Here is a 12,737-nt window from a genome sequence, read left to right on the forward strand (position 1 = left end):
TAAAACCAATGACTGAGCAAAAAGCACATCTGGCAGCATCTTGGAATTGAAGGGGCATGTTTCTCATGGAAAGATGATATCGGAAGTGCTTGTCTTAGTGAGAGATCTAACAAGTGCTGATTCCTGCAATTCTGTTATATCCAAAGAACAGATTTAACAGCTCTGACCCTGCCACTGGCCATGGCTGGAGGGTCACTCTGGTCTGGACTTAGGATATGAAGTTTTGGACCACCAGGAAGCCATCTTATACTCCAACTCATTGTAAGTGCATTCATTTACTTTCAATCCATTCATTCAATCTACTGCTTTGTCTTTTAGGTAATGGCGAGATTTCCACAAACTGTTTCTTTTCTGAGAGCTAAAGGATGGTTGTGACTTGTTAAATTACTATTGGATACAGGATTTTCCTTTATTTAATATTCACTGCATTTTTAATGTGCATTATGCTCAGGATTTGTCTTTGTTTGTATTGTTTACTACAACCCACAGTATTAAAACTGAGTCATGTTTCTCTATGGCAAAGAATGCTAATAACTGCTGGTTTTAACTACAGTATTTAAGGTATATTTTTCCAAGAAATGATGAGATCAATCAAACTTAGATGTGGTACTGCTGTGTATATCCAAAAAGTGAGAACATTACAGTACGTATTTACTTTTTGTATCCGAACGGCGGTATGACAGCATGAATTGCTCCAATCCAATTTGCATAAGTTATCTAAGACAATGTGCAATACTGTCATTCTCTTTTTTTGGTCATGGGCTTTTCAAACTTTGGAGCTTGAAATCTCACCTCTGCTTTGAAGTTTCCCAGTTCATCTCTTAGATTGGCAATTTCTTTATACAGTTGCTCTATTAGGCGATCTCTGTGCCAAAGAATAACAGAAAGAGAAAGCAACAGATGTTTGAATCAACATTCTATTTCGTATTGATTAAGCAAAAACCAAACCAAAATCTACATTACTTCAGACATAACTACAAAAAGAACAAACACGTGGTTTTTATGCAATTTTACTTTCCACTTCTGTGAGTATCCATTTGGCATCTATGTTTTGTGAACAATAAATCGTTGGTAATGCACTTGTGCCCTCCTGGTTGTTCTTTTTGTAGTTTTCATAACACTTCCTCAGTTGAGCAGGGCAACATCTACTACACATTCCTGGCAAAGTTCATAATTCATTGTATATCATACATCATTTGTGGTCATCTTCCTCTTCGGTTGACCTCTGAGCTCTGAAATTTACAGAGTTTTTCATGTGTATTACTTCAGACATGTTTCCACACCCAGTAGAGTATTTATTTTTCCCCTATGTTAGTATACATTGTAAATTCTCTTGCCCTTATGGATAAGATGAAAACTCCCATCAAACCAGACCTGAACCAGACCAGAAACTCTACTTTGACTAAGCAAAGTTTAAATCTGGCCCTAGGAAAAATATACAGCAGAATCCCTGGTGGTCAACGCACAACATATTGAAAGTATACTTCTATATATTTTCAAAGTGAATGGACTGACTCATTGAAATGTTCTGTTTGATGCTGATCACTAGAAAAGCTGACATGTTTTACAGAGCTGCCCGGAAGTCTCAAAAAAGAGGATGTTCTAATATGCAAATAATGACATTAGTTTCCGAACCAATGCTTGGGTTAGCCACTACCTCCCATCTGGTTATGGGTGACTATAACTAATGACAATAAGGAAAAGTAGACGAAAGGAGTAAGGAGTCCAAGCTCAACCTCAGAAGCCGAAAGAAATTTCCATAGGGTGGCATGAATTTTGGGGCTCCTCAAACTCTCTGCAAGGTATGTAAATCTAAATGTCTTCTTTTCATGTCTGCCTGTAGTTTAGTAGCTTTAATGTGAGGATCACTATTTCAATACAGTGTGCACAATACCCACATATTTTGACGTTAGCCGTATATACATCTGTTAAAACATACTTGTCATCCCTGGTCATGCCGTTTTGGCTGCTGAAATTAAACGGGTCATTGTTGAAGGAGCTGCCAAAGATATCATCAAACTTATTCTCAGGCATACCCTGCAATACAAACAGAAAAACTGCTGTGGTGTATGACAATCAAAATGGTATACACTAATTATGATAAATATAAGTTATATCTTTATATTTATGTTTTAGTTATATGGTTATATACAGCCATTACATTCTGCAGCATTGTATAACATGGTATACAGGAAACATGCACTGTTAATAATAACCAATAAAAATACTGAGGACCCTGCTCATTAAAGTGACCTTTTTATTGGCCCATGCAGGTGCTGGAGAGAGCAAAAGTTAAGTGATCCTTTTTCCTTTGTGGTGCATGGGCAAAGGAAAGGATGATTTAATAAAAAAAAAGCATGCCAAATTTTCAGATGGAAAAGTTAACTATGCTGTATATCTCTCAAAAGAAAGCAGAAGTTAGGAATAGTTAAAACGTTTTTGTTAAATGCATGAGATACTGTACTTTCATAATGTGATATGTAAGTATGCCTTTTATCTGGCTTGTATACCCTATTTTGGGCACTGGGAACCTATGTTCCTGCAATTCCTCTTTAAATTATCCATTTACTACTTATGCATTAACCATGGTTTGATGGGGCAGGGCACACTCATCAAGACATTGTTGAAACTGATATTTACTGACTACTAAGACCTATGAAAAATGCTTGTTTTGGTGTGGAAGGTTTAGCCATCACTTTCTAGAGGGACAACCTTGGGCTAAAAAAGTATCAGGGATCAAATCCAGGGGGTGATACATAGCAAATCACAGTGGAACTATTACTTTGGAACTTTCCTTCATTATACCAATGGATGGGTACACAAAGGAATACATTTTTATTAGTTATTACTAGTTTGGCTGCTCAATAATTTATTACTGGTTTCCATTATTTGTTAAATACTGCTGCAAAGATATAAGATAAGCCTATACACTTAATTTTATTTCTAAGTAACACCTATCCTCATCATCACACTTTTTCTTCCATAACGTTTTCCCCTTCACACCTCAATCTTCATGCACAAAGTAGCGTATATCAAGTCATCAAACTGTAATCTCGTCAATAATTCCCAAAGATGCCTTCCAAACATGTAATGTGATAATGTAAAAACATTTACAGTATATTTGTGCCATCAGATGTACTGATACTGCACCACGTTAAGAAGACAATATCCAATAAAATCTGTCATCACCTACCTGAGAGGATGAATCCATTCCAACAAGATCATCTGTCTCCACTAACGTCTCACTATCAGGAGGGGAATTTCCCGTAGGTATAAGAACCACAGGACTGATGTGTTCAGACAAGGCTGACGCCCTCAAAAAATTAGGTGGGTTCTACAATCAAAGGAAAAAGTACAGTTAAAATATTCCATATTTGCTTTGATGATCCTCTCAGACATATCCACATACTGTATATCCTGAAGTAAGGTAAAATAATGTTATAATAATCTATACTCAATCTATTAAAAATAAATAAATGCCGCATATTCAATGATGAGCAAAGTGCAGTAACACAACCATTCAGACACTGGTTGTAATACCTTTCACACTTTGCACATGCTCTTCTCCCCATTTGTTATTTACTACATCTTTAGAATACATGCACATTTCCCCATGTTGTATCCCTTTAAACAAGCTGCAATTAACAACTGTTGATGTGCCAGAAATATAGTGTGCTCCTTCCTTCCTCTTTGTCATGATAACACCATCTCCTAATTCCCAAGCACATGGTGCCAGCCCAAATTTTCATATGGATTACACAGAACACAGACCTCTCATCTCCTACTCCCTCCTCATCTCCATAACCCATTCTTGTGCAGCATAGAAAATTATCAGCTAATAAGATTTCTGGCAAAAACAACAGGTATTTTTTGCACTTAAACAGATATAACAAAACACCTTCAGTTGTACATCTAACAGACCAAAAGGGAACAAATAAGAGAAGTTCATTGTGGTTAGCCTACTGGAAACTGTTCTAAGAAGATGACATGGAACAATTTCTTATATATTTAGCAGTACAACACATCTGAAAGAAATCAAAATTTCTTCAGTTCCACTACATAGTTAAAGTGGTTGTAAAGTGTTTTGTTTTTTTAAATGATAAAACATACTTTCCTGCTCTGCAATGGTACAAAGCAGCCCTGACATTCCTCTTCTTGGGTCCCCCGCAAGCATTCCTGGCTCTTCCTCTTCATCCAATGCCTCCATGGGAAGCTGCTTCTTATGGGGGAACATGTGCGGGCTTGCTTCCAAGCCCTGCTGCTTGCACAGAGTTTGACTGACAGCAGCCAATGCTATCAATCTGCCCTGTGAGGAAGAACAGAGCCGGGAGAGCCGCTGCTCTCATGCACAGTGCTGGATCGCGAAGGGGCTCAGGTAAGTATGAGGAGAGGGGGGCTTTTGAGGATCCAAGGCACGGAAGTTTTGTTTTACCTTAAAGCATAGAATGCGTTAAAGTAGGACTATAGGCAAAACATTTTTTTTTGTCATTTTGGATAGAGTAAGGGATGGTTATAACCCCTGTTGAATTATTTTTTGCCATTTGATTCCCACTGGGGACGTTTACTTTCACTTCCTGTCCCATAGCCAAAACAGGAAGTGAGAAATCTCTGCAAAATAAGGGGATTCCTTGGGGACCCCCATATCACCAGAACTGGTGTCCCCATTTGAAAATTTTCCCTCTATTATTTTTATGGGGACAACCCATCATTTGGGGTTTCTTTTACTTTCACTTTTGATGATAATGGTAAGTAAGACAAATAGAGAGGATGAAACGCCCTAGTGGGGAGCACAGACTGCAAAAAAAAACCTGACGGGGTACTAATCCCTCTCCACTCTGTCCAAAGCGAAAAAAAAAACGTTTTGCCTTTATACCTTAAGGTAAAATAACAACGCTTTACAACCACTTTCACATTATTTATTCTTGTTACCATAACCTAAAGCATTAACCATTTTATTGGGGATGGCCACATCAAGATCAATATATTCTCATGTATATATATTGTATGATTTCAGCTATTTCTTGCTCAAAAGAAATTGGTGTAATTTATTTTTAGCGCAGCACTGGTTTGCATTCCAAGACGTAATAAATTGACAAAGAAAATGATCAGAAATCATGCTACAATGTACACTTTATTGACAAAAATATTGGGACGCCTGCCTTTACACGCACATGAACGTTAATGGTACCCCAGTCTTAGTCTGTAGGGTTCAATATTGAGTTGGCCCACCCTTTGCAGCTATAACAGCTTCAACTCTTCTGGGAAGGCTATCCACAAGGTTTAGGAGTGTTTCTATGGGAATGTTTGACCACTTTTCCAGAAGCGCATTTGTGAGGTCAGGCACTGATGTTGGAAGAGAAGGCCTGGCTCGCAGTCTCCGCTCTAATTCATCCCAAAGGTGTTCTATTAGGGTGAGGTCAGGGCTGTGCAGTTCAGTCAAGCTCCTCCACTCCAAACTTGCTCATCCATATCTTTATGGACCTTGCTTTGTGTACAGGTGCACAGTCATGTTGGAACAAGAAGTGGCCATCCCCAAACTGTTCCCACAAAGTTGAGAGCATTAAATTGTCCAAAATGTCTTGGTATGCTGACACCTTAAGAGTTGCCTTCACTGGAACTAAGGGGCCAAGCCCAACCCCTGAAAAACAACCAAACACCATAATCCCCCCTCCACCAAACTTTACACTTGGCGCAATGCAGTCAGGCAACTACTGTTCTCCTGGGAGCCGCCAAACCCAGACACGTCTATCGGATTTCCAGACAGAGAAGTATGATTCATTACTCCAGAGAACACATCTCCACTGCTCTAGAGTCCAGTGGAGGCGTGCTTTACACCACTGCATCTGATGCTTTGCATTGCAATTGGTGATGTAAGGCTTGGATACAACTATCTTGGCCATGGAGACCCATTCCATGAAGCTCTCTACGCACTGTTGTTGTGCTAATCTGAAAGCCACAGGAAGTTTGGAGGTCTTTAGCTATTTACTCTGCAGACAGTTGGCGACTTCTGCGCACTGTTCGCCTCAGCATGCGCTGACCCCGCTCTGTCATTTTATGTGGCCTATCACTTCATGGCTGAGTTGCTGTTGTTCCCAGTTGCTTATACTTCATTATAATACCACTAACAGTTGACCGTGGAATATTTAGTAGCAAGGAAATTTCACGTATGGACTCATTGCACAGGTGGCAACCTATCACGATACCACGCTTGAATTCACTGAGTTCCTGAGAGCGACCCATTCTTTTACAAATGTTTGTAGAAGCAGTCTGCGTGCCTAGGTGCTTGATTTTATACACCTGTGGCCATGAAGGGGATTGAAACACCTGAATCCAATGATTTGTAGGGGTGTCCTAATACTTTTGGCAATATAGTATACTTCTAAAGGCTGATATCTGATTGTATTCCATGGGTTACTGCTAATTACTGTTCCTTATTTATGCTATTTAAAGTTTATAAAACAACAGAAAGCTTACCTCTGGAAGCTGGGGAATCTGTAACAGACGTTTAAAGTACTGTAGGTTACTTGAACGGTAGAACAAATCTTTTAGCCTGCACAGAGAAAATTAACATATATTGTGAATGCTCACATCATTTTAGTCCATCCAATTGTTTTTGTATATACAGACAAAGTTCTATATTTAAAGCAATAATTATCTAATGTGTTACAGCTGGAGTTTTCTTACTTCTGAAATTGTTCCATAAAGCGATCTCGATGTCCCTGTAATGTGTCTGTGGGGAGGCCTAAAATACACAAAAAGTTATCTTAAAACACAGAGCTTCAAAAGAGGTCCATTTCACAGAGAGAAGTGTAAAGCAAACCTGTCTTTTGTCCATTCAATGTAAAGCAACAGGTTAATTTTACTGCTGGCTCCACCAGCTGCTTACACATTTGTCTTATGCTGCCCTGCCCCTTTGTTCCGCTGTAAGGAGTGAAGATCAATATGAAATACTGTGTATGAAGATCATGTAACTCACTTCCATTCTTCTGACATTACTGGTACTTGATTATTGGTCATTTGCCCAGCCAACACTGTCATATTGGAGCAGGAAGACAAGAAGGTTGGGAGTCAGGTGTAAGTACAGTGGATATAAAAAGTCTACACACCCCTGTTAAAATGTCAGGTTTCTGTGATGTAAAAAAATGAGACAAAGATAAATAATTTCAGAACTTTTTCCACCTTTAATGTGACCTATAAACTGAACAACTCAGTTGAACAACAAACGAAATCTTTTAGGTGGAGGGAAGTAAAAATAAAAAACTAAAATAATATGGTTGCATAAGTGTGCACACCCTTAAACTAATACTTTGTTGAAGCCCCTTTTGATGTGATTCCAGCACTCAGTCTTTTTGGGTATGTGTGTATTAGCATGGCACATCTTGACTTGGCAATATTTGCCCTCTCTTCCTTGCAAGAACACTCCAAATCTGTCAGATTGCGAAGGCATCTCCTGTGCACAGCCCTCTTCAGATCACCCAATAGATTGTCCATCTGATTCAGGTCTGGGCTCTGGCTGGGCCATTCCAAAACTTGAATCTTCTTCTGGTGAAGCCATTCCTTTGCTGATTTGGATGTATGCTTTGGGTCATTGTCATGCTGAAAGATGAAGTTCCTCTTCATGTTCAGCTTTCTAGCAGAAGCCTGAAGGTTTTGTGCCAATATCGACTGGTATTTGGAACTGTTCATAATTCCCTCTACCTTGACTATGCCCCAGTTCCAGCTGATGAAAAACAGCCCCAAATCATGATGCTGCCACCACCATGCTTCACTGTGGGTATGGTGTTCTTTTGGTGATGTGCAGAGTTGTTTTTGCGCCAAACATATTTTTTGGAATTATGGCCAAAAAGTTCAACCTTGGTTTCATCAGACCATAACACATTTTCCCACATGCTTTTGGGAGACTTCAGATATGTTTTTGCAAAATTTAGCTGGGCTTGGATATTTTTCTTTGTAAGAAAAGGCTTCTGTGTTGCCACTCTGCCCCATAGCCCAGACATATGAAGAATACCGGAGATTGTTGTCACATGTACCACACAGCCAGTACTTGCCAGATATTCCTGCAGCTCCTTTAATGTCTCTGTAGGCCTCTTGATAGCCTCCCAGACCAATTTTCTTCTTGTTTTTTCATCAATTTTTTAGCGATGTCCAGTTCTTGGTAATGTCACTGTTGTGCCATATTTTCTCCACTTGATGATGACTGTCTTCACTGTGTTCCATGGTATATCTAATGCCTTGGAAATTCTTTTGTACCCTTCTCCTGACTGATATCTTTTAACAATGAGATCCCTCTGATGCTTTGAAAGCTCTCTGTGGACCATGGCTTTTTCTGTAGGATGCGACTAAGAAAATTTCAGGAAAGACCTACTAGAACAGCTGAACTTTATTTGTGGTTAATCAGAGGCACTTTAAATGATGGCAGGTGTGTACTGACTCCTTTTTAACATAATTTTAAATGTTATTTCTTAATTTTGAACACAGCTACATCCCCAGTTATAAGAGGGTGTGCACACTTATGCAGCCACATTATTTTAGTTTAAGTTTACTTACCCCCTCTAAAAGATTTCAGGTTGTTTTCAATTGAGTTGTATAGTTTATAGGTCACATTAACAGTGGAAAAAGTTCTGAAAAGATTTATCTTTGTCTCATTTTTTTACATCACAAAAACTTGACATTTTAACAGGGGTGTGTAGACTTTTTATATCGACTGTAAATGCAACACATCAGGCATTCATTTAAGTAGACCTATTACCTTAGGCTATTTAATCTCTCTATAGTTACTCACAAGCAGGGGCGGACTGACCATTTGGAAACTTGGACACTGCCCAAGGGCCCAGGGTCAGTAGGGGGCTCCATGAGATGCCCATGGTACCTTTTTCATAGGCTTTTTTAAGTTTGGGCAAGGACACATTGGCCCCATGATCCCCTGTTGCCCAGGGGCCCCATGAGTTGTCAGTCCGCCCCTGCTCATAAGTTACCAGAAGCCTATTGAAGAGATCTAACCCTGACATCCAAGTTTCTCAGTATACCCCATGTTGAATAGATATTCTATTCCTATGGAAGAAAACAGCAGGGGGCAGAAAACATGTTGAGGGTAATGGAGTCTGCTGGCATGTCCGAGTCTGTTGGGATCCCCGAGACAGTGTACTTGCATGCATTACGAAAACCAAACACAACTTAATTTTATCCTTCAAGTAGGAGAAAGAAGTCATCCAAATATCCTCCCATAACTCAGTGCTAGCACTATTAAAGTGAATTGATGCTTTCTACAATGGAGGCCAAATAATGACAAGCTCCTATGTGTGGCACACTTATGCATCCTAACCGTATAACATCTTTGAACCATGGAAGGAAAAAATGGATGTAATGGCCATAGTAGGTCCTGATCCACCTTATCAATGAAGAGGAGGGATGACCGCAACTGGTTTCAACAAAGACAGGAAGAGAAGAAATGATAAATACAATTCAGCCATACACAAATATTGGATAAGAATGCATTTTGTGAAGGGAAAAAAAAACCTTCCATACCTCTGGTTACTTTGTACTGCTGTCCCTTTTTAATAGATTAAATCATAAGACAAGCTATTGATCATGGTGAGGTATGACTGACACTTACAGGAAAAATGTTACCAACTACAGAAAGTGAATTGACAAATTTTATCACTGAGGTTTTCCTGTCAGCCTTCCTTGAAATCAATACAAATGCAGATATCATACAAACTTGGCGGAGTTACAATTTGAGGAGGAGGTCAATAAGGACCATTTCTCCAATGTATTTCCTGTCATATGGTTTCTTTTTTTATTTTAAAGAGACAGTCAACCCAGTGCAGACATTTCAGTATTTAGTAGGTGCTATAAGACTGAATCATTCACCAACTTTGTGTATTTTATGAATCAATATATAGCTTCTCCTGATTGGCTGAGCCAAGGATTGTGACATCATCTGCCTATCTCTCCACCTAAGCAAATCAAAGGAAGCTTTGTAATCATTCATAGAATATAAAGCTCCCTGTGAAAGGCTGAGCAGCGCTCAGCCCAACTCAGTTTCATTCTGGGAGCAGGATGGGAAGTTCAGAGAAGAAGCTCAGAGCTGCATACTGTTTATACAGTTTATTCAGCACTCAAAGTCACTGCATCTGTTCGTGAGGGATATATTTCATCTAGGCCACTTTGGTCCAAACAAACTATTTAATTTTACTAAAACCTGCTTTAAACCAGTTTTAAACCTTTTAACACCTAATTAACCTTAAAGTGACACTAAAGCTTCGTTTTGTTTTTTAAATGACAAACATGTCTATACTTACCTGCTCCGTGCAGTGCTTTTGCACAGAGCAGTCCCGATCATCTTCTTTTCAGGTCCCCGCCGAAGCTCCTGGCTCCTCCACCTTGAGCAGTGGCTCTAGGGAAAGCTGCTCGCCCTAGGGGCACCTCTACGTGCTTGTCCCCGAGCCGCTGCTCTATGCGTCAAAAAGATACAAAGCATCTGCCCCCCCCTCTCTCTCCTCATTGGCTTACTGGCTGTGATTGACAGCAGCAGGGACCGATGTCTCAGCCAATGAGGAGGAAGAGTCCCCAGACAGCAGAGGCTGTCCAGAACGTCACTGGATCGGAGGGGGCTCAGGTAAAGATTGGGGGGATCTGCACATAGAATGTTTTTTACCTTCATGCATAGAATATAGGAAGGTAAAAGTCATTGAGCCATTAGAACCACTTTAATTAGCCCCAATTAAATTCTTCTTCCCCTTTTTTAACAACCTAGAATTTTTTTACAGACTTCCATCAGTTTTTTAACATTCATACTTAATTTTTTTATTTGTTTCTTTCTTTCAATTTTGTTGTGTTCATTTTTGGAAGACCCATATAATGGTTACTACCATATTTAGGGCTTTGAATGTTAATAAATCACCTGTCACCACTCTGACCCGATCCCCATTGTAACAGTGGGCAGGGGATCTTCGCTGTCACAATTCAAAAACATTGCAGTTGTGCAAGGCTCCACCCACATGGCTGTGTCATTCATTCACAGAGTTCTGCAAATGAATGAACTACAACTACTGTCAGCCATTGTGGCTGACACCTTGTACTTCTGAATGAACTGCGAGGGCACTGGTAAGTGCTCTCATAGTTCTTCCTGGACTCCGGTAACTGCCTGCCCGCATCAGAGGTACGTTGTAGCTGCAATGCTTTACAGGCTCCTAAGAAAAAAAAATAATAAAAGCACAATTTTTTTACTCGCAAAACAATGTGAATTTATTTTTTTAAAGGTGAACTTCACCTTTAAAGTGGTTCTAAAGGCTCAAGGTTTTTTACCTTCATGCAGCACCAACCCCCATCCCCCCAGCCCCCCCTAATACTCACCTAAGCCTCCTTTGGATCCAGTGATGTGCACTGGAGTCTTGGCTGTCCCAGGACTCCCTCTTCTAATTGGCTAAGACAGAAGCAGGAGCCATTGGCTCCCACTGCTGTCAATCACAGCCAGTCAGCCAATGAGAAGAGAGAGGGCTGGTGCCGAGTCATGACTCCATGTGGTGTGAACGGACACACGGAGCAGTGGGTGCCCCCATAGCAAGCTGCTTGCTGTGGGGGCACACAAAAGGAAGGAGGAGCCAGGAGAGCCTGTGGGGGACCTGAGAAGAGGAGGACCCAGGCTGCTCTGTACAAACCACTGCACACAGCAAGTAAATACAGACATGTTTTTTATAAAAAAAAAAAAAGCCTTTAGAATCCCTTTAAAATAGTTATTCTAAAACACTAATCAGAGTAGAAATTTTTGTTTGTCTACAAAAAAATGGTATATGTAGTACTTTGGTATCATAAGTAAGAAATAGGTAATTGCTAAATCAAGAGGTGAAATGTAAAAATTCCTCAGATCCATAAGAGGTATAACAGGTGAAAAAGCTTGCATGGCTTAGTATATAGGCACTAGGTGGCGCTGCCGCTGCTGAAATCTATAAGGAACCTCTAAATACAAATAGGGAACTAGTAGTTTTTTAAAAGGCTTATTTTAGTAGACCAAAAAATTCTCACATAAAAAATATGGATTTGGCTCAACACCTTAACCTTAGAAAAAATTTTTGTAAATTATATATCAAAAATTAAAAAATATGAACAAAGTTCTCTGTACTGACAGATATCTTTGACAAACAATTCATTTAATTAATTAAAAGCAAATACACATTGAGCACATAAACACACTCATTATAAGGTATCAAGGGTCACATCTAAAGATCAATTAGATATCTATGATCAAAGTGATGCATATAATTATCATATCTTCCTACTATACCAATTAGATACCAATCAAAGCTGAGAGCTCTCAAAACAAAGGGACAATCATAGAGGACAGATAAGGATATACAGAGTGGCCACTAGGTTTTATTAAATGCACAGCATGCTGGACAAGTATTGATCCCTGGTCAGTCCCATACACAGTTGACAAGGATGTAAGGATGAGTGGATTCCTAAATCTCCAGATTTGAGGCATTTCATGGATAAAGATGGATCAGTATAGCCCCAGTATATTTTGTACTAGAGGCTGTATCAGGTATGGTTCCAGTAGTAATGTGTAAGATATAGCCACAAAATATCCAAGCCAGGGGAGTATTAACCATGTGTGGTCCAGAGGAGGAGAAGAGTACTTATATAGGGTTATTGTAAGGATATGCGTGAACCCAAAGTCACCCTCTGTGGACGACAACCTCCCTCGCACTAGTGACCACTACTATGTAGCCTATATATTC

The 12,737-nt window shown here is 39.7% G+C and overlaps 1 protein-coding gene across 1 annotated transcript in view; it reads right to left on the reverse strand.

Annotated features, from left to right (window-relative positions):
* Positions 1-12,737, reverse strand: part of HIP1 (huntingtin interacting protein 1) — a 158,336-nt gene that overhangs the window by 37,920 nt on the left and 107,679 nt on the right. Inside the window, 5 exon segments of the mRNA XM_089683803.1 lie at positions 793-865; positions 1,940-2,037; positions 3,194-3,334; positions 6,475-6,550; positions 6,685-6,742. Coding sequence (XP_089539929.1) covers positions 793-865; positions 1,940-2,037; positions 3,194-3,334; positions 6,475-6,550; positions 6,685-6,742 — 446 coding nt within the window.

Source organism: Staurois parvus, unplaced genomic scaffold, assembly GCF_062004578.1.
Source record: "Staurois parvus isolate SC_StPar_1 unplaced genomic scaffold, SC_StPar_1.0 ptg000321l, whole genome shotgun sequence".
Classification (NCBI taxonomy): Eukaryota; Metazoa; Chordata; class Amphibia; order Anura; family Ranidae; genus Staurois; species Staurois parvus.